This window comes from Haemaphysalis longicornis, unplaced genomic scaffold (assembly GCF_048455015.1).
Source record: "Haemaphysalis longicornis isolate Haplotype H1 unplaced genomic scaffold, Haemaphysalis longicornis Haplotype H1 scaffold_4, whole genome shotgun sequence".
Classification (NCBI taxonomy): Eukaryota; Metazoa; Arthropoda; class Arachnida; order Ixodida; family Ixodidae; genus Haemaphysalis; species Haemaphysalis longicornis.
Window position 1 is genome coordinate 72,140,508 of NW_027526361.1, and position 22,298 is coordinate 72,162,805.

The 22,298-nt window shown below is 42.1% G+C and overlaps 1 protein-coding gene across 4 annotated transcripts in view; it reads right to left on the bottom strand.

Moving 5' to 3' along the window:
* Positions 1–22,298, bottom strand: part of LOC144178910 (uncharacterized) — a 459,264-nt gene that overhangs the window by 140,604 nt on the left and 296,362 nt on the right. The window contains exons 1-4 of one of the 4 annotated variants that reach the window (XM_077707053.1): positions 14,862–15,334; positions 13,992–14,336; positions 9,984–10,033; positions 9,588–9,634 (exon numbers count right to left, since the gene is read on the bottom strand). The exons of 1 other annotated variant lie outside the window; for it this stretch is intronic. In XM_077707053.1, the coding sequence (XP_077563179.1) occupies positions 9,609–9,634; positions 9,984–10,033; positions 13,992–14,146 (231 nt within the window). In that variant the 5' untranslated portion in view covers positions 14,147–14,336; positions 14,862–15,334 and the 3' untranslated portion in view covers positions 9,588–9,608. Of the gene's footprint in view, positions 1–9,587; positions 9,635–9,983; positions 10,034–13,991; positions 14,337–14,861; positions 15,335–22,298 lie in introns of those variants that run through there. 2 more of the 4 variants (XR_013324097.1, XM_077707050.1) reach the window with 2 other exon arrangements.

Below are 22,298 nucleotides of genomic sequence, written 5' to 3' on the forward strand. Positions count from 1 at the left end.
ACTTTCCGCTTGGCGGATTTCCACCGCATTTATGTATTATACTAGCTCATTTGTAACCTTTTATTAGCATTTCGTGTTTCGTAGTAGCACTGTTAACAATACCGAAAGGAATTAGGGGTATTTAAGGTTGTACGTGGCGTGTTAGCAAAAAAGCAGTATTTCACCTGCTCGAAAGTTATTTGTATCCATTTTAACTTGGTGTGCGATGTTCTCGGAACTGATTATAATGTATTTGTGTGTTTATATACAGGTTAAATAGCTGCTGTTATTGAATATTTTGTCTTGATAAAGATTACAATAAGAGAAGTACGCTAAAATAAAGTCGTCGCAACTGTGAGATTTCTAGTTAAAAATAACATTATGAATTTGACGATTAAGTGATGATTGGGAGCAGAAGTTGTAACTAAGTTTTACATTTAACTTTTCCTAAGATATTGAGGATGCATTTTTTTCGCTTTAGAGAAGACGAATTTCACGCAAAACTGAGAGTATAGATATTTCACGTAGCAACGTTTGCCTCCTGTGTGGCCTATTCGCGTTTACGAGGTAAGCACATTAAATAAACAAAGGGTATTAGGATATGCATCAGAAATAATTACCAACAAACTCTGCCTTGTGTGGAAGTCTTTCTGCTTTAGTTCGGTTGCTCATAACTCTATGTAGGTTTGGATACAGAAAGTAGGTTTGTAGGTTTGAATACAGATGAGAACCTTCACCTAAGCTAAGAAAGAAAAAAACGGTTGTGGTTGGAAGAGTCATACAAAGGCCGAAAATCTAGTAAACGAATATTCGAAAAACAGCTAAAATTACCAGATGCAAAATGTAAAAATCACAACGCAGGCGCACTTGCAATGGTTGACAAAGGGGAGGAAAAAAATGCATGAGGTAGTGAGCGTAATTAAATAAAATTCTAACAGTGGTACGCAAAACTGTAAGAACCTGAAAATTGGGTTATATCCCACTTGGGTTGTCACAATGTTGGGTGAAGCCATTGGAGTTATATCCTCGAAAGCCCTACAGAAAATTTCAGTGAAATAAAACACACAAGCAAAAAATGTCCACAATGCAGTAGCAGTTTTGAGGTTTGCTATTTGCTTTTCTTGACTTTTTTATTGGAAGTCGTAAGTTGCTCCGAACTCCAGCACCAGTATTTGAAAAACCGTTGCCCACAAACTTTAGTAATACACAGTAGGTAAAGACGACTTATGATTTTGGTATAGAGATATAAATGGAATATAGATGGAAAACGATATAGATGGAAATATAGAAACGAGGTATAGATGGAAATAAAAGCACGTTAAAAATCATCTTAGTGCTCTACGGTGGGGAACATAACAAATCATCACTGGTGTCGGTTAGATGCTCCACCAACTGGGTCTCTAGTAATATATCTGTCTGAGAGGATCGAAAGATGTTGCTGGTATATAGTGGGTAGCTGAAGAACAGAGTCTGCCTTGCACCAAAGTGTCCGGCACTAGGGTACCACAGCAATAAAAATGGCACATATCTAGAAGGAATACATTCAAACTCACAATGAAATTAAATTATACTTCTGAAACATACTAAGTAGCGGTAAAAGCTTCAAAAAATGGCATGTAAATGTAATTCTTGTATAGAATCTAATCTCAATGACTTCATTTGGTGTATTTATATATTTGTTCATAATACAATTAAGACGAGTGCACGACACGCCAAAGGAGAGTGCGCGCACATCATGGTACAAACAAAAGAAATAACAAAATCGCAGAAATGGTATAGCTAAAACCCCATAAATATGCAACGAAAAGCTATAACTAATGCCGAAAGCAATACTAAGGGCACAAAAATTGTCTTTAGATTACTTTAAAACCCATAATGAAAAGACAAACAAAGCTAAAACAAACGAACCGAATTAGTAACAAACCCTGAATAGATATTCACGACACATTCTAAGGGACTGAAATTTATTAAAGACGTGAAAATGTGTGTCTACTATTATAGTAGAGTAGGCAATAAAAAAGAACCGTAAAAATGCAGTAAAACAAACAGGAAATAAAAACTCATATGGGATTATGGAAGCAGGCTCTCAGAGCAGACCTAAAGTAAATGATTGTCCGATTTCATATATAGCGGCTTTTGAAAACGATTTTAGTCGTTTATGGGCTGGTTACGAAAAAAGGAGCAGAACGCCTTCGAGCTACAACACGCAATTTCAGGTTTATGACGTTTATCTAAACGACGTGATATGAACCTGGGACTAGAAAATAGCACATTGAGAAGTAAGTCGAGGTAAAAGATTGTTCAAAGCAGGTTCAAGCGTTAAAGCTGACGGCTTAATGAAGCATCGTGTAAAAACGGGGGTTCCCCGCTGCACAAAGCTTAGTTGGCTAGTGTCATGCATTTTATTAATTTCTTGTGCTGTGTAAACTCAGTCGTGCAAATACTCCGTATATGTACTTTATGTAAATAAAGACGTAAAACCTATTCCAAGAATTGTCGTCGTCGTCATCATCTGTGCGGGGTCAAGAGGCACCACCGCAAGCCAGCGTGAAGAACCATCCAACCTTTACAAATCAATAACGCGAAAAGGCCTGCAGTCATTAGTGCATTTTATTACAGCCCTACCAGTATCATTTTTCGCAGTGTCGCTCGCTCATAGCGAAAAGGTCCAAGCATGCGGAGAAAAAAGAATACGATTTTCAAAAGGCATGTAATAACCTATCATTGTTACAGAATGGTCACGTCAGCTCTGTCCTGGGGTTCTGGTATTTAATTGGAAATTCGGGAGACGGTGCAAGACGTTAGCTCGTTGCTTCAGATAAAACTTCCTCATCAATGCAAATAGGTGTGAGCTAAAATGCGTATATAGTGGGTTGTGAACACACTTCGGTTCAATCAGACATGGAAACAACCTTTTACAGAGTAACGTAGGCATGCTGTGAGGTTCCCGAAGATTCAAATTATTCTCGTGCGCCTAACTAAGACATTTTTTGAGGCAAGAAAATAAAACTGTGCAAAGCCGACTGTTCCAAACCTGGAACAAGGAAACCTTACCGACGCATCCGGATTAGATGTGCTTCAGTTCATAACTTATTCTCAAGGTTCAGAATAGAAACAAAAAAGAATGTTGCGTGAGATTTTCAAGGAAGCCTCTCATGTGTGTGCCATAACAGCCGTCATTATAAAGCTTTTTATATTATTATTCTAAAATAAATCATGCCATTACCGAGAACCACACCTTCGATCTCACATATTGGATTCCACACTATATTTTTGCATGCGTGCGTCAAGCAGACACCAAAATTGTACCAAACCGGGAACCATTGTGTAGTGTAATATTATTCTCAGCCATGTAATGTACCACTTGCAGCCATTTAGTTCTATATGGTGCAGGATTGATCCATATACAAAAGGCCTTTGAGAGCAAACTTGACTATATGCTTACGGCATATTCGGAGGATACTAAATGCTTTGTTATATTCCTTCACTGTGGTTGTGTACTTTACGCGATAATTGGTGACGAACACCATCTCCATTTTGTTGTGTTCACAATAAAATGCTGAAAGCAGATGTTTACCTTTCTTTATGATTACTTTTACTAGCAAATTCCAAATGTTTTACTGGTTGAGTATTAGAAGCCTCCTCTCGGTCGTCATGTTAGTGTGGAAATTATCATTTCCGTGGATATTTAGCGCTAAAAACTGAGCTTATTTACTTGAAAAACAAAGTGATTACCAGAGCTTAACGTCTACTTTAAGACACTGAAAAAACAGAAAAGCAGCCATCGGAATTGATGTTAAGACTCAAACAAAACTTCCCACGAGCTCTGCACAAAACATCCGCGGTTAATAACTGACAAAAAAGCAACGATAGTGTTACCGTTTACCCAAAAAGTATTCTTCATTAGAGCTTTAACTGTTTACCAACAAACAGCGTCGTAATATGGCTAGAATTTCCACAATCCTTAAGTAGCGTGGGCGAGAAAGTACGGGCCCAGGAATTACTTTTAGCTAACGAAAAAAAAAAAAACGTGAAGCATGAAGCATACCGCGTACAACAGACCGACCAGAAAAGAATGTTGAGCCCAGATATTTCTTTTTGCTGGACACATAATTATAGGTAACCTGCTATATCAATTGCTCGAAAAAACACAACGTCATTACATAGATGCGAAAGAAGGGCTGACAACAAAAGTATTTGTTGTCAATTTTTGGTGTGGGGGAGGGGGCTTCTGTCATCTTTACATTCGCATACTTAACACCTTGAATAATCAGTTAACGTCGTCATTGACTCTCGACGGACCAACTTCCGGACATTCAAATGTACCGTGCATGGTTCCCTGGCGAAGGGACAATGACGAAGATAATAATTGCGGCAGCATTGGTGTTGATAATAATCCTGTTGTGATTAAAAAAATAAGGTCCATTTTACCTGAAAAAAATCCCAGTAGCGACACAAAATGCCTGCAGACAAACCTTCCACTGTTGTCAGGGGACATAACCAATATAATGTACCTCTCTTACCTTTAACGCTACAGCTTTGATTGAATTCTTTGATACCAAACTTATAAGAACTATTATACAAACGCGAAAGAATGGGTAGTAGGATAAGTAAAAGCACTGTTTTTATTTTCATTTCAAAAGAGTGCGTTCTTACATGTTCAATACGGAAATACAAATATTACACTCAAAGTTTTAAAATAAAGTCAAGTTAAGATAGCAGTCAGGAATTTCAAATTGGAGAAACTATCCTCAGAACGATCGCTTCGACGGTGTTATCATAAGACACCAACTATGACGGGAATAACAAAAACCCAAGAAGGCAGAACATTGAGGTAAAAAAAAAGAAGGTATATATTTTTGTTTTAAAACAAACGTAACATACAAGGTACACTAAAAACACAAAATAGAATTATTTTAGGCCATGGCCGTCCGAACATTCAAGTGGGACGAGTTCTTTGATATTCGAAATAATCCCTCTGGTGGCGTTGATATCAGCTACCAGAGTTGACAAAAATAACTAGAAAGAACTTCAAGAGGACATCGAGTTAGGTTCATTTAAGAAAGAGGATAGTTTTTTTATATATATGAAGTGAGGGTATCACGATTACTCTCGCCGATAGAAAAATATTATCTTGAACTAATAACTTTCAAACTGTCAACATTTGCTGGTGAGTTAAAAGCTTTATTTTGTTCATTTTGTTGCATTGCGACCCCGGAGAAAACTACTTGACTGCTCATACATAAATAACGAGTGATACGGGAGGAAAGGCAGCAGATGGAGCTTTTCAGTTGGTGCGGTGGCGGGTCGTACAATGGGATGGCTCCTGATGATTACAAACCACTTAAGGTTTACAAACTGGCCCCGATATCTCACGAGGTTTTTTCGTTTCGCTTCCATCACAAGTACGATATCATCTGCGGTCATCGGACCGGGAACTTTCCGTTCAGCGGCAGTACGCATAACTTGAAAAACCACCTTGATGGGTCATGAATGGTCTTCGCGCAGACGAATAACAAAATTCGAATAAAATTACAACGAGCATGCTGGTCGCTTCCAAATAGCAGAAATCATTTTAACGTTAGGTAGTATATGACAAATCGGAGTGTGCTCGGCAGTTGTTCGTTCGCCGAGGCAGAATTTATGCTTTTTGATCTCGCAGGGACGGGTTCACAATCTATAGGCTCACTAACATGACCTCTATTGTTTTCAACCTTAATGTCCAAAAAACGAGTGTTTTCTTATGCCATCTTCCTATCACACCTCTAGCTTTCTTGTTCAAAATTAAGGCCTCTCAGGAACCTTCCCGCCGCAAAATTTCAAGACTGTGTTTGTTTCATAAATTTTATCATGCATTGCCCCTAAACCATGTTATAATTCCAGCTCATCGTCTTTCATGCCGTATTAGCCATTCGAAAGCTGTTTATCCACCCCGTGCGCATACCACTGCCCATCACTCTTCATTTTTTGTGCAAACATCAATAGAATGGAACGATCTTCCTGCTGACATCGTGCACCACTCCAGCATCGCCCATTTCAAAGAAGCCATCGAACAAATCATCTGTTTGTGAACTGTCTACCCCCTCATGTAACACCCCTTGACTGGGGCCCTTGAGGTATTATAAATAAATAAATAAATAAATAAATAAATAAATAAATAAATAAATAAATAAATAAATAAATAAATAAATAAATAAATAAATAAACCACTCACGGAAAACGATATTTGGCATAAAGGACGAAGTCGACGAGGAGATGAAAACGTTAAAATACTTTCCAGGATTCTGATCATTTTTTTTCTGTAATTCGCTGTCAGTACTTACTCCTCATGCATTTTTATGGGATAGTTTTAATGGCTCTGGAGCTTGGTCGCGCAATGTGCTAGACTTGAAACTGCACACAAAGCAAGGTTTCGCCACCAATATTAGCCGCGAGAAAATATTTTGCATTCCGCTATATATCTACAGAGTAATCACTATTGAAATGACTGCCATGAGCCGGAAAGCTGCCCCTGAATTATGCAGCGTGAATTAAATGTGACCTGCAACTGATACGTCGAGCAAACATTTTCAGCCCATGCTCAGTCGCTAAGTTATACCCGGGAGCCCCAGAATGATTCGGCGGAAACAATGGTATCAAAGTGGTATACAGGCCTATCGTAAATATTAATTTAGAGACGTTGCCAAAAAAGTCTATATAGGCATGGCTCAGGCAGTCATTAATATACACGATCGACTCAACAAATAAAATCTTCGCGGCAACGTGTGCTTTTTTTTTCTTTCACAACTTGTTAAAATAATCCTAGCATATTTGTTTCTGCACATGGCAGTGCCACAAGAAATTGTGCCAAACTAAATTTAATTTGGATCATTTGCGCTTAACAAATAAAAGCAAATAAAAGCAAAAACAAAAACAAGTAAAAGCTTACTCAAATTTCGAGTTCCAGCGGCAATGCTTTGTAGATGCCTAATTCTGCGATTTTAGTCTGTTGGTGCACAAGACAATGAATATTCGCCCGGCGTGAATATGTTCTTTCATACACGAACGTAACAGGATGTCGTTCTCACAAAAATATGCCATAACTGGGCCTTCTGCTTCTGGTGGTGCATACAAAAGCTCACAAAAACACAACGCATAATATATAATATTTGTAACTAGCAACTCCTAGTTTTAGAATACCCAGTTTTCATGTATATTTGCCGAAATGCATAATTCAAATATTTCCCATTCGGCAAATGTTCCGAATGTGCATATCGCAAGGCGGTTCTTCCAGACGCGGCTCAAAGGAGAATGCGTTCTGAAAAAAGCTATAGCCCTGTTAACGAACAGAACTTCCTTCGTTAAGGCGTAAAAGCAAAATGGCAGATATTCGAATGTACTGTTCACAGTGAACCTTGCACGAGCTAACACCCGCGTTGGCAATGTAGAACTCCCACTTGACAAAGACACTGAGCAAAACAGTAAAATTCCCATGTGCTTCAGATTCCGAGGTTGTATGATCCGTAGCCCTCCAACTACGTAGTACAACCCACAGTTCTGTCGTGCTAAGCCATAAATTAATGTTTTACATCAGCACCTGGTGACACTCATGTAGATGAGTTCGACAGAATTTGGAAGTAAACTTAGTTCCTGTTAAATAAAAGCCTACGGCCGGGGCTCATTTTTTACCGCTGGGACAGTGCTTACCTGATAATTTTTTTTATGGTTAAAAATTACTTTTTTGAGCAGTCGCTCAAAACATACACTGCATGACGCATTTGGTGACCAAAGCGGTACAGCTGTCGAAGTTTAATATTTAAAAGTAAATGAAACTGGGGTTTTAAGAGCAGAAGCTGCATCTCAGGGAGCTGAGGGTGATGCATCAGTTTTGTACATCTGTTTTTTGAATCTAGGGTGCTCAGTGCGCCGTTCAACGGTACACAAGGTTAATCCCTACCGCTGCCATGCCTTGAAATACCGCCCATAGTGCTGAATACTGCTGAAGCTGTGCCCGAAGTAAAGTTTTTTATGTGTCCTTTTGAGTTTGCGTCACCTCTTTATACTGTCTTTGTATTCATCAGTTCCTGTTACTTTTCTCGTATTTTTATGCAGACACAAACAAATTCAACACACCCTTGTTTGCAATTTTCTTTCGGGAAGCGGCGCCGTATGAGTACGACTACGCACTAAAATCATGTATACTCGCTGCCGCAAGAAAGGTCGTGTAAACACGTTGCTGCATAAAACGATCATCAGAGTCGCTCGTGTTGTCAGGGGTGCTCGTGTCTTACGTGTTGTAACGGTGCCCCTCGTGATAGGTTTAAAGTTTCTAACTCAGCAAACTAAGCGGTCAAAACATTACTCTGTGATTTGAAGTTTTATACTCGAAGTAACATAAAAATGGTGTTTGAAAAGACGACATGACCGTGTTATGTGTTATTGCTATCAACTGTACGCAGGCGCTGTTCTCGGGCCATCACCATGATCACCACCATTTCTGTGTTCTATAAAATGGCTACAGATAAGCGATGATTTGCCAATCCTTCCTCAGTCATTTTAGAAGAGTAAAATTGTGAACGTGGTATATTTGCATAGTACGAAATGGCAAGGGCTTAAAGCTTGAAGCGATACAGCAAGGAGAACGCCGACAATTTTAGGGCGTACAGCTTGCAAGAAACAAATAAATAGTAATATTAACCAAAAACCAATCATGTACATCATTCCGAGGATAGGAATACGCGCAGTGCTACGTGTTTGAGACGTTTGGGGTACGTTTGATGGCATGAAAATTACGCCTACCCACAAGCGTGCATACCCGCACACTAGCATGCAAACGCATGTGCACGCATAAGACATAAACGCAAGCGCAACTCTAACCGGATTTTCACATCATTCCCAACTTCCTTTCAGATAGCCCTCTCACTGTTTTTAGAGCTCTTGGCTTCACAAAGTGCTATACAAAGCAAGATAAAAGAACCGGATCAAGATTTCTGAGGACCCTTGCTAGCCGTGTGCGCTGCCATCAATAAACCATAGTTTTTGTGGTCTGGATAGAAGGTAATTGTGCATTGTTTTGATCTTTGTTTCGTTCTTCCAGCATGGTTGAGATGGACGCATTTTCAGAAGTATAAGACTATTTTGTTAGACAAGTACTTTACATGTGAGTGTACCTTTCAAAAAACATGCCCACTTGTAACTATCAGCGCCAGTCGCAGGAGGATACTCATCCCATTCGGTCTCTTGCAGTTATAAATAAAAAATATTGCTATGAGTGCTGTTTATGTTGTTTAGCTATATTCCCCTGTAAGGCATTGCACCCCTCTTGTCTCAAAACACACGTGATGCTGTCACAGCCACCCAAACATCATGTTTTAGTCATGGCATATGAAATATCAAGTAAAATCATCAAGGGCGAGTTCCTCTTGCACGCCAGGTTAAAATTCCCGGAGTGTGCACGAGGTTTGTTTGTTTTTCAATGACGCGTCGTTGTATATAGCCAGGCAAACTTTCACCAGCGCACTGTTGCAAAGTCAAAGGCTGAAGCTGATACTTACTTTTCTCTCAGCAAAAAGCAGAAGCCTACGGCGTGCGAATGCTTGGAAACGAAATTCTTAGCAACTTCCAAAGAAAGAAGGACACAGCCAGAATTATCAGATTTTAATCTTCAAGGATACATCTGAAATGAAGGGTAAATACATTTGTTCGGCCCCCTGCGTCTTTATTGTCTAGCACGTATGTGTGTAGTACATCATAGGAAGTTGAACCCACGACAAGGTTTAACAAGCGAGCAATTCAGTTCAAGCTTTGGCAATAAAACAAGAGTCAGAATAGAGAAAAGCAGACAGTAGGCATACCCGTGGGAGTAGGCAGTGTTGTTGACAAGTGCGAAGCGTGTCTAACTATCCCCCTTGCAACAAGTGTAAGCTCCTACTACTCATGGACCATTTGCATGAACAGAAGAAGCAGCATGTAACAAGAATATGCTTGTTATCTCCCAGTAGGGCACTTTCTCATCGCCAGCTTACCAATGTGCTCCTTCAACTCAACAAAGAGCAGGCGCCCGAAGGATGGCCTCCTACAAGGAAGAGAATAATTGTGTCAGAGGTAAGCAACTTGCAAGAACAACAGACTTTGTTTTGTTTATGTGCTCTTTCATGTTGAACCACGTGAAGTTCCCATACTGCAGTGCTTGAGAGAATGAAACCTTTTTTACCGATCACATGACTGCTTTCGAGGCAAGTTGGCCCCACGGTTTGAACAAGAACTCGTTCCCATGCCAGAACGCAGGCAGGTGGAACGAAAACAAGCATGTGATCCCTAGTGGACATATCACGTGCGAGTGAATTCTTCCCAGCAATGTATCACCAGAAGCTGTCTTAGGTCTCCCTGACCTCTTCAATTAATGAAAGTTGCTGCCCTTAGCGGGAAAAGTTATAATTACCAAAAATACAGCCATAAGGAGCACGCCTCGTAAACGAGGAGCAAAGGTTGTTCGGTCAACATTAAAAATACCGAAAAAGAGTCAAGCTGAGCAATAAAATTTACGTTTTAAAATGCAACTTAAGCACGTTGTTTGGTGGAAACCCTTTCCCAAAAATTTCTAGTTCAAAACACAAGCAGAACACACCATACTTATTGCTATGTTTTCAATTTGGCTTAATTAACATAACAATAACAATAATAAAGCATTGAGCAGCATTACTATTGTTTGACTTCTTCCGTCTATTGCGAAACGTTTCCCTATCCGCCGTAATTAGCTTTTCCCCGTGCAGTTTCCAACCTTCTTATGGCGCCAGCTATCAAAATATATTGTACTGTATTGTATTGCACTGTACCTATTGTATTTTATTGTACGATATTTTATTGCAGTAGTAACATATCGCATGCCATGAGATTGAGCTTTTCAGCTTAATTCTAAATTATTTAATTTTACTGATGTCGACTTTTCACGAATAGATGAAGTTATGAGCGATTAGCACAAGTGTCATGAATTTGAGAACATGGCAATCGGTGAATTTATTTTAATTGGCTTGTAAGTTAATACAGATAACCTTTTTAAAAATGTGCGAGTTTCCAAGCCATTCCTTGTTTAAACAATGAAATGCCCTATGTAATAGATCGCGTGTAATAAAAAATATTTCTCATACCACCAGAGCTGCTAAAGTGTAGACCGACTTTATGACTGTCGTTCTGTGATCATGATTAAAGTACAACATGGACATTGCTCGCAACCATAACGTTACGTCGGTGATGATGCAGTAGCTTTTTGCACAAATCGTACAAAACAATAACATTAAGTATTAAGTTACACGGTCTCTTAAATCATAGGTAGGCTTTTGTAGAAAGTCAAGAACAAAATATTGTCAATGTTGGGGATATTACACATCGCTATAAGTGAGTTTTAACGAGCTTGCTTATATCTTTCTACTTCACTGCAAATTTGACTCGCTAAATCTTAAGAAAATGTCAATATGTTTCCAACAACCAAATGGTAAAGTCCCCAATAAACGTGAATAACGCCGTAACAAGGCCCCATGTTTCGGCAAGCATGCTTTAAACACGTTGATCCAAGTTATGTCATGTTATTATGGGTATGCCGCCTATTCGTGTCATTTCCGTGCTTTGTACACAACATTTATGTTTAGTTTACCCGAACTTAATCTACAGTACATTAAACTGGAGCCGTAGCGCATTTTAACTTTTTAGCGGTGTCCGGGAAGTTAAGCGGTCGTCTTTTAAAATATTTTTTTCTCTCCTGCAACATGAAATACTCTTGGCTATCCCTAACCAGGTAACTTACCAAATGACTGATTACTTAATTACTTATTATCAATGTCCTCAATCGCAGCAGCACCAGTAATATTGTAGTAGTGCAGCATCAGTGGCAGTGGTAGTATAAGTTGTTGTAGTTGTAGTAGCAGGAGTAGTAGGAATAGTAAAAGCAGTAAAAGCACTAATTTTTTAAAGTTATTATTACATTCAATCTTTCAAAGCCTAAAGCACAACCATTTATAACCAACAAATTCCATGACCGGCTGCTCCACCGAGTCGAAAATGTACCCATGTACACGAAAATGCCTAAATAACACCATAGGCGGGCGTCGAGCGTACAATTTCTGATGTAAACAACCAGGCTGTAGGGAGCACAGTTTATTCATCCCGCAATTCCTTCCAAAAAAAAAAATGTGATGCTATCCTAAAACGTCCTACGGGAAAGATATTATTAACCTCGCTATGCATTACGTACACACAAAAACAAAATAAAAGGATATCGAAAGCGCTCTATGCTACGCGCCATGCCAAACATCTACGCCATATCATAAACAATAAAACGAAGGAAAAACGATTTGAAAGATTGTATAAACAAAGCCGCTGGTCGTCTCTTCCGAACGCTCATTGAGTGAAAATGGCTTAGAGAAGCTATCTTTCCTCAAATAGTTTTGCTAAGCGAGCAAGGCGGCGCACTCTATGTAAGTATAATAAGAACTGCATTTCCCCTGTGTCTGTCGTCGTGTTTCAACGCATGGTATCACGTTTACCTCTAGTCTCCTATTGGCGCAATGATCGACCTACAAAGAATGCTTTGGGAATAAACGTAATTTGAATTGTTTTACAGATTACCCAACAGTCCCCAAGACTTTCAACGAAATTTCCAGATATTTTTAAATATGTTACTTTGACACTTCCGCTTATATTGTGACAGGGCACTGCTACCCACTTTTGCGAATTCAAAAATTTTGGAATAAAATCACGCAGAGAATAGTATACCACGCGGAAGGATTGGCCTAGCAAATAAAGTAACTTCCCGAAGATGCGTTCCCTTCACGGAAAGTTTACACAAATTGACTGAGCGAGATTGAGATTCATTTTCTCCCTGATGTAGTTACGAGCACGTAATACTTGTCTCAGAAGAGGTATTTTAAAGTACCGAAAGCGTAAAAGCTTCACGAAATGTATTCAAAACAATAAAATGAATTCAAGAACGCTCATCCGCGACCTACTTCTATGGGATGCTTTTAAATAAAACACACGCACCCGCGCTCGCGCACAAATAAAAACTTGTTAGTGTGACTGCACTTGAGCAAATAAAATGTGGGAGATAAATGTCAATACATCAACCTAGAAGCAGAAAAAAAAATTTACGAAATGGTGTTCCATGACTGAAAAACTGTGTTACATGAGTAAAAAACTGACACTTGCATTACGTTGATGGGTGGTGAAACAATAACCAAGTTCCTTAGCATTTAAAAAAAAAACGTTCTGTAAATGCTTGAGCTTCATTTAAAAGTTTGTTCCTATGCCGTTTATAATCACCATTGTCTAATTTTTTGCTTTATTACCCCGGGAGATTGTGTCCGGTTGCACGTTTTTGGCTTGTTTGTATTGCCGGCGCTTGTTTGCTCTATGAGCCTGGGGATTCGCTTGAGGGGTGTCGTTTTGTTACGACTACGTTGCATACACACCGATTACTCTTAAGTGAGTAAATTAGGCACGTTTGCTTACTAAACGTTTAATGTCGAGAAACGAATAATCTGGCTTCAATAAGCCTTGTGCACAACCCTGATAAAACGGCATGAATCCAAGCAGAAATAACGTCACCGGTATTTCACACACCTGCATCCGCACGCACGAATAAATGTGGCGTAAAAAGCCATATATGAATGGGTTTACAGGCAGTGGCTATTGCGAAATGACTCGTTTGTTTTATGAACATGGTATGCTTTAAAATAAAAAGTATTGAAGCTCATTATACACCGTTAGGACCCTTCTTAGAACAAGGGAATGGTCTGCTCACGCGATAGTATTGTTTGTACATTTTTTTCCTGAACCAAGCTGAAATTTAGGCTAGCCGCGGACTGAAAGTACGCCAGACAAAGTAGGGGAGTCAAAAACAAACTAAAACGCATCAGACCGTGTTGTAGGGGGACGCTTCTTTTCATTTTGTTCGTCATCATTTTTTCAGCTCGTATTTCTTTGCCCCTTTCATGCCTTAATATCTTTTCAGTTGAATGCTATGCAGCTTGCTCACTCGCCTGAGAAAAATGCCCGCGTCGTCGACGGCCGATCGGGTTCTCCATTCAGCTGCTCCCGCCGCTCTTTGACGCGGGCATCTCCTCCATCCGGCGCCATGTTGGATGGCGTCCTGCCTCCCGGCTCTCCTCTTCCTCTTCCCGTTCCGGACCCGCATCCCGAGTGGAGGGAGCTACGGGACGAGTGCGCGCCGGCGTCGATCTGCGCGGCGCCTCCTGTTCGTATACTGAATGTATCCTGAGTAAGTAATTTTCCGGTATACCTTCAGTATACGTAACAGGCGACCCGTATAGGACGATGGGCCTGGTTGTGCAGATGCCGGCGCCATGGTGCGGGGTGGTAATTTCCTACATGGCAAGTAAGTAAAAAGACAAGCAAAGGTCATACCCGTCTCGCGGCATACGAGGGTCACGATATCACGAGAAGTCTGCCTTGGGCCTAGACCATCTATACCTGCATACGCGGAGGAACGAATCTGTCTTGTTATATGGGATCGATTCCGGATCAATATACGCCCGAGGGTGTATTGGCTCCGCTAGGTTCATCTTACTCTCGCTATCGTCCCCAGGTCACCGTGAATACGCTTCCTCGAAGCACGACGTTCCGGCTGACTGGAGTGGCAGGCCTCCGCACGGCGTTGCATGATTTACGGCGGACGTAGTAAGCCCAGTCAGGCGCCAGGACGTGTCTGATAGAAGAGGCATGCGAAGCGGTGCGTATACAACAGGGGCGCCATTTGTCCGGCGCGCTCCTACACCGGCCCATCACATGCAGGGCATGATTTCGGCCAAACGTACGTTACGGGCGCTGCGTGAACGAAGGGCAGGGAGCGTCCAAAAGCAACACAGAAATTACGGCCATGCGTAACTCACCCGTGGTCGTCTCCTCCAGCGACCGGCGTTGTTTTGCTGCCTGCAGCGCGTTCTCGTCGTTCTCCGCGGGGAGAGTGGGCGTTCTGGTTCGCGACCGGTGTCCAGCGTCCTTCCTCGCCCTCGCCCGAAGGTCTTGCAGTTGACGAGGCCTGCGCCGCGGCCCCCCTCAGCGCGAAGGGAAAACGAACCAGCTTGCGCTGACCGCACCGGCCGTGCTGGCCACATTGGCGCCGATGGCTGCGTCGACGCGGCCGTGTAAGCAAACAGCGCCGTCTGCGGCGAGCGCCAGTTTTCTGGCTCGAGTCGCGGCCGCGCTCGCCGGGTACTGAGTGGCTAAGTCGGGCAGTCTGCGGAAGGCCAAAAACAGCGCGTTGCCGGCCGCCATCGCAGGCGGGAAAACTCGGCGAGCTCGGATGCCCTGATGGGCAGCCCGAAAGAGCCGCAACAAATGCTCGCCTCTACGCGGGCTTTAATCTGCCTTTCTTATCCCCCGGCTCATAAAAGCGCCCGGCCTCTCCCCCTCGGGCGCGTGGCTCGACCTCCTCGCAGAGTCCCTCGGCGCGCGGCCGGCCTCTCCCGGGTGATCCTCCTCTCCCGACGCTCACCCTCCTCAGCGGCCACCGCCGCTGCCGCTTTTGACTGCACTCGCAGTGACGTCACACGCACTGGGAACCTACGAGCCACAGAGGAGGTGCTCGTTCAGAACAAAAGGGGACGCCACAAAGGAGAAAGCATCTCCTTTGTTTTGGCCCGGTGATCGCGAGCGGCGAGGTCTATTGTTTTTGCGAACCGACCGCCGGTGTAATTAGGGCTCGTAAAGAACCACCGGCTATTCATAGGATCGAAGTAGATGCTTCGAACACGCCGATGCATCGTGCAGCGGCACACAATAGTTTTTGTTCGTTTAAATTGGGCCATTGTTTCGCTAGAGGAGATCGATCATAGTTTTTGCTAACAGCAATCTAAAACTCAGGAAGGCCGGGAAAAGAAACAAAAGAGATTAGAGAGAGGTGGGTGCAGAAAAAGACAGGTTGAAATACAAAAAAAGGTAGCAGGCATACGTGTCTTTGTAACACAATATGGTTTCTAGCCGCAAGAAAGCAGAAGGTACAAATCCGAATAGCGAGCGTTTAGAAAAATAAAGGAAAGTACTTCGGTGTTTTCTTGCTTGGTTCTTTGGAGGACGCATTATTCTCCTTTTTGACTTTTCGTTATCGAACAATCGATTTTTTCGGTAGCGCCCATAGGCGGCGTGGTCGGTGGGCGCTTCTGTGCTTCTTTTGTTGCGCGGGGAGCTTTGGTTGCCGCAGGCAACCGTGCCTGTGCAGGCGCGGTAGCCTATGAGCGGCCAAAGGCCGGACCCTTCCCACCGCCCCTCCCTACCAGGGGCGGCCAATGGCGCCGCTCGGATGCCGCCATTTTTGCATGAGTAAAGAGAAGAGCCCGCCGAGGCGCGCATAGTGGGACGAACCAGAGGCCGGGAGCCGCTCGATTCCCTGCGGCTGTCAGCTTGCTTGGCTCGCTGAGAGAGGGCGGTTCAATACTCTCCTACCGCTCGGCCTTCTCGCTCCGGCATGCCACCACCGCCGTCCAAGAGAAACACTCGCTGCTTTGTGCCAATCATTTTGTTTTCGGGACCAAAGAACTTTCTCGAGTCCTCTCACCGCTTACGTACCGGGGAGCTTGAAAGCACGGCACGCATCTCTGCATTAAACCGGCTTCTTAAGTGGCCTGATATTTGGAATCAGTAAAATCCTAAAACTTCTCTGTCAGCATATTGCTTCCTATTCGATTTAAGGCGCTCCTTTATGCTTACGTGCGCGGAAAGTGCTGCGGCAGTCGACACTTCTGTTGTGCACTGCTTGCCTAAAGTTATTTCGGGCGTTCGCCGAGCGAGCATAAAAGCGCGAGGCAAACCGCTGACACATGCAAAGACGCTGCACATTTTTGGACGCAGTGAGCGTGTACTGATCACTACAGCTTCCCTTTTTACGTAGCTCCAGAGACGCGCCCCGCAAATGCTTACGTCTGTGAGTTGCATTGTGGCAGGCAGAAGCGAAAAAAAAAAGACAGTGTCGGAAAGGGGGGAGGGGGCAGCAAAAACGATTTACGCGGCATGGGGAAAATGATTCTCTGAATCAGATATTTTACCACCGAGGTGACATTAGAGATGGACAACCAGAAACATTTCAAAGATTTATAAAATAGCCACTAACACTGTGCACATTCCTCCTCGACGACTTCATTTCCGGAATCAAGGAAATTGGCAAAGGAAATTGGAAATTGACCTTTTGAACTGCTGCTTGCTGAAGCTATTTTTTTGTCAAAAGTATACATTCAAATCCTTACAGAGAGAAAGTACAAGTTATCGTTGTTCGAAAGATTAGACAGTTCATAACGGACTACAACCTGGTTCTGCGGGAAATGATGTTTGCATTACACTGAAATTATCTATAGGCGCAGGTTGGAAATAACTCGCTCGCTACCTACCTAACCCCTATTTACAGCACCCGTGTAACACCTTTTTGGGAGCAGTAACAAAACTGGCGGTCAATAGGCGTATACAACTTCTCAATAAACGCATTCCAGCATTAATAGAAATAGCAGAGCTTGTCCTGTTCACTTCCTTCTTTGTGTCCCTGTTATTTAGCATCGTACCCCAAGATGCAAGTGCACTAACTATAGCCAACTCGCCACCTTGCTATATTAGGAACGTTTAACGTGGTGAAACGCATGTGTTCAAATTGCCAAAGGTGCCGTGATAGATTCCACGCGTGCTTAAGAAGATAGACCCCAACCTCCCGATCATATAGGGCAAGTATAGGGGAACCTGACTCCAAGTGATGCGTTCGTGTTCCAGTGAGAAAACAAGCGACCCGAATTGCAAATATTTTTTTCAGTGTTGTCAGCGCACGGCCTCCAATTTGCTTGATAAAAGTGTGGTAGCAGTATTAAGTCTCGCAACGATTCAATTTTTCAGAAGGATAGTCTTTCGTTACTCGAGCTGCACGGTCAATTTTGTAGCATGCTGTATATGCCTGAGAACGGGTTTGACTGCAAGTGTAACAAAATAGTCGAAGGTTCCTTTAGCTGGAGTGAGCTGAGCCTTCTCTATTTTTTTTTTCTACAAAATTAACTGGAATTATACTCAGATCCCTCAGATATCCAATGTTTCTCGCGTGCATTGAGGTCTTGTCCTTTTGCTTGTCTATGTAAGTGACGGCTGGGTTGCGAACTATAAAATGACTCATCGTTTTTACGCGGCGCAGATTCAAAATAGGCTGAACTTTGTAGGCACTTTCTTTACTTTGTAAGATTTAACTCATTGTTACTAAACATGAGAGCTTATGGCGATGTGACTTGCCTCGATTTCTGCCTTTTCTGAGGTGTTGAACTTGCCATGGTCTGTTCTTGCTGAAATAGGATGTTTTAACTTCATAGGATTATAATACAGAGACCATAGTGGCGCATGAATGACTTCGTACGCCTTTTGTTGAGCAAAATGCCACTGCACGCGAGCAGTCATGCGTACAGCGATGCGGATGAGGATGCTAAGGCTCCCTAGGTCTACAGCGAAGGTGGTTGCATTCACTCATAAGATCTACAAATGACGCAAACATTAGCTATAGCTGCCAGTGGCGATACTAAGGTTTAGAAATGATCGAAGTGTCATCGAGGATAAAAGCGAGCTGCAATAAATCATAGGTTCAGCTTTTGGCGCTGAATGAGGGGACAAAACAGACGCACGTGAATAGCTTTTTCGAAAGCGTTGTATGGAAACTGTGCAGGAGCACGTGAGGATAGTACGACCTTCACAGTTCATTCGGGTTTTCTCAATGACCGAAGTTAATGTGTACGCGAAGGTTCACAGCCGCATGGCACAGTCAAAAGACTAGAAGCCGTTGATTTATGCCAATTTAACTTTGCGTCTATGCTTGTCCCTGAAAGCGCTCTACGCAAGTAACTTACAGTTGAAGATAATCGTTATTAGTAGTGTGAACAATGTGATATTTCCAAGCAAGGCCACACGTAAGTGCAGACGCGGGTATATCGCGGCTATAGGTACAAATGGTGTACAAAAAATACAATTTATCTCGCAATGAAGAAAAATTGGTCCACACCTGAAGCACACGTCAGCATGATTTTGTGCACGCGCGCAAGGCTTATGAGTGACGTCTTGCTCCTTAAGAAGATATCATTACTCTATAGATTTTATAGACGTCAGTTTAAGTGAAACACTAGATTATGTCCCTACCTCAGTTTTCAGAGACGCCAGTGCGTCCATAAAAGAAAAACTACGTTTACAATAATTCAATCCGTGGTAGCTGATTGTCGAATATATGTTTCGTACTTTAAAATGGTTTGTAGAAGATAATTGAAGCGGACTAAACTCGCAGAATGCCCATCAAGCCGCGGCACATTTTTGAGATTCCCTCTACTAGCCCAATAACAATGTGAATATGCCTCTTGGCATTTCGAATGTGATTCTCCAAATTTAAAAAAAGCCAATGAAGATAAACTAGGTCAATATAGTCGGATAAAAGTAAAACTAAGCCACTGAAACAGTGGCCACTTTGTACTTCAGTAGGCTTGAAACATTTTACTAGACCCAAATGGTTGCGGTTATGTGCCTAACTATACCCTGAAGCAATAATTATTTTAATCAAGCTTGAGAGCTCTAGGATATAGAGGGCATAATTTTCGTAATCTATAAAAATAGGCGGTACGTTATATCCTTTATTTATTAACAACGTCTGCAGAAGATTGCATTATAGGCCCCGTAATTCTCTAATCTAATGGCGATAGCCTTTAATGACTCTCCTTCCTTATCATACCTTCGCGGTGTGATATTGGTGGATGGAGTTGAAACACATCACTAAATATAAATAATTGATAAGTCCGAGTTACATTTAGCTTTTTAGGCCACTTATGTGACAGATGGTAAAGCTTGGCACGCTTCCTACATTTCTCACTATATTTCTAACGTACAGAGCATATAATTTTTTACAGCTGTAGTGATTAGGTACGCTATTTAAAGAAAATTTTTAGCCAGCATTATAAACAGGCGCACATCTATGAGTCAGAATACAGGCGCACATCATGGAATAACACTTCCTATGACACACATCTTTTCTCAGTCGTGCATCGCAGAAAACTCGTGTTTTGATGACAGTGCAATGGGGGAAGTTTATTTTAGGTAGCACTGTACCTAACTAACTTCCAAAACATTATGCTGTCGCGTCTTCTTTAGATATGACGCCGATTGTGAATCTTATTTACCTACTTGGTTCAGGGTTTGGATGGGCTAAAATTCACTGGAAACCTTTATTCTTGCTGGCTATATGTTTGTTCTGTTATCCGGAGTACCAAAAAAGTCAATCGCTGAAATTCATCGTTGTTTGCTCTCTTTCGCAATATTCATAATTATAACTATCTTAGTGCTGAGAGTATTCTCTATAGCACCTGCCTCCTCTTTAACTCGTGCCGCCTACGCAGTATATGTGTTCCAAGGTTCTGATATACCTTACCAGAATAACGATTGTCCGTACATCTAAAACACACCGCGATGTGACCCACTGTAAGAAATAGTAATAAATATACCAAACCCCGTCCATTTGGGAGCATGAATTTCAGCCGAATCTGGGAATCATTATCCGTCAAATATGTACCTAGGTCAAATCCGCTCCAATTTCAGTCATTCATTGTGTTTACGAAATATCCAATATTTGTTAACGCTCGATAATTTACTTCTTAAGTATTTCACCGAAACTCTTTCTGAGGGGAGCATGTCACAGCCAACGGACGGCAAGCCGTTCAATTAATGAGTTATTCCCACTAAGTAAAAGAGTGGGCTTTAATTATGATGAGCTGTAGTGAAAAATATCCCATCAACACACTTATCTGTTTATTTCCACGCTCACTTTAATTACTGCAGATCAGCTTTCTGTGGTTGCATGCTGGCTGCAGCTTTCCCCATAAGCGCCGCACAGTACATAAAGACGTATTGGCTATGGTGCTCGGGTCAACTTCCAACTTCAACTTTCAGCACCTTCGTGAGTGAGTATAAAATGAAATTAAGGCGCGTTTAGTGCCGAGATGGTTCCCCACCAGCAGCACGAACACCCCGCCCTGTGGCGGCCAGAGGAAAATGCGTCGCCGCAGCATTTTTTTCGCGGAATAGTGGCAATATGCACCGTCGTTAGCTATACTTACACCGTGTCCGTACACGACACAATATAGTAAAGCAAAGCTAGCGGTCTTTTCCTAAATGAGTCCTGAAGTTCTCCTTAGCCCTGGATGACGTGTCGACGCCGTCTGTTTATATTGTTTCTCCTTTTTTTTTATGGGTCTTCCACGAATGAATTTAATATGAAGTGAAACGCGCGTACACTCTTAAAAAAAAGGTCGGAGCATTCACTAATGGAATACTAACAAGTTACTTGTCCCAGTATACACTAGGTACTTAGTAACTGGAGGTAGTAAATGTAGCACTTGTCAAAATTACTAACCAAAGCAGGCAGTAAGCACCACTACCCCCACTAGTAAAGTCCCAGCGATAGCACTGTTCTGAGCTACATGCGTTTACTAACTGGCCATGCACAACCTAGTCATAAGCACGACCTTAATCTAGTGCTACCACTTCCTACACTCAGTTAATTTACTAACCATGCAGTTGTTAGTGCCAGAGCCTACGTACAAAACCGCGGGGTAGTAAGGTTCGTAAGGAGTTAGTAAATACGGCCGTTACTACCTTTTTACGACCTTTTTTATTAAGAGTGTAGATTTTGTCAACCGGATAACCTCAGATTTGGAATGCTGGCTGGTCCACAAGGAAACATCATCCCGGATAGCTGACAGGTTACGCTAGATAGATGCCACGATACCAGGAAGGCTCTTTGCGACACAAACAGCACTTCTAAGCAGAGATTGGTGTGGCCAGCCTGGTGTAGTATAGTAGGTTGCAACGTCCAAGATTGATCAGTACAGATTGAGTTTGAGGTAAATGCTTTTTCTGTTCCTTGCGCTCATGTCACCCCACTTTGATATATGAGCTTGAATTAAGGGTTAACAAAAGGTTTTATGGGGTTTTCATAGTGCCTATTAATGCCCATTTTGTCCTTTGTGCGTACGTTACGCCAAATGTCTTTAACTGTATATTTTCAAAATCGGCGCATATATGAAGCCTATTTAGCCTCAAGTTTCTCTTTCGAGTGCAGTTTGAGATAATTATTTATTTTACTCGAAACGTTGACTATGCTGAGCGCTATGTTGTCCAACCTTGGAAAACAACGGCAGCAGTGAAATGGAACGCACATTATCAGTCACAAGAGGCACAATTTTCAATAAAAATATTGGAGGTAGTGGTATTTCACTATGGTTTTCCCTATTTTCCCATTATTTCTTAGACTGCATTCCACGCGCTCTCCAAACAGATTT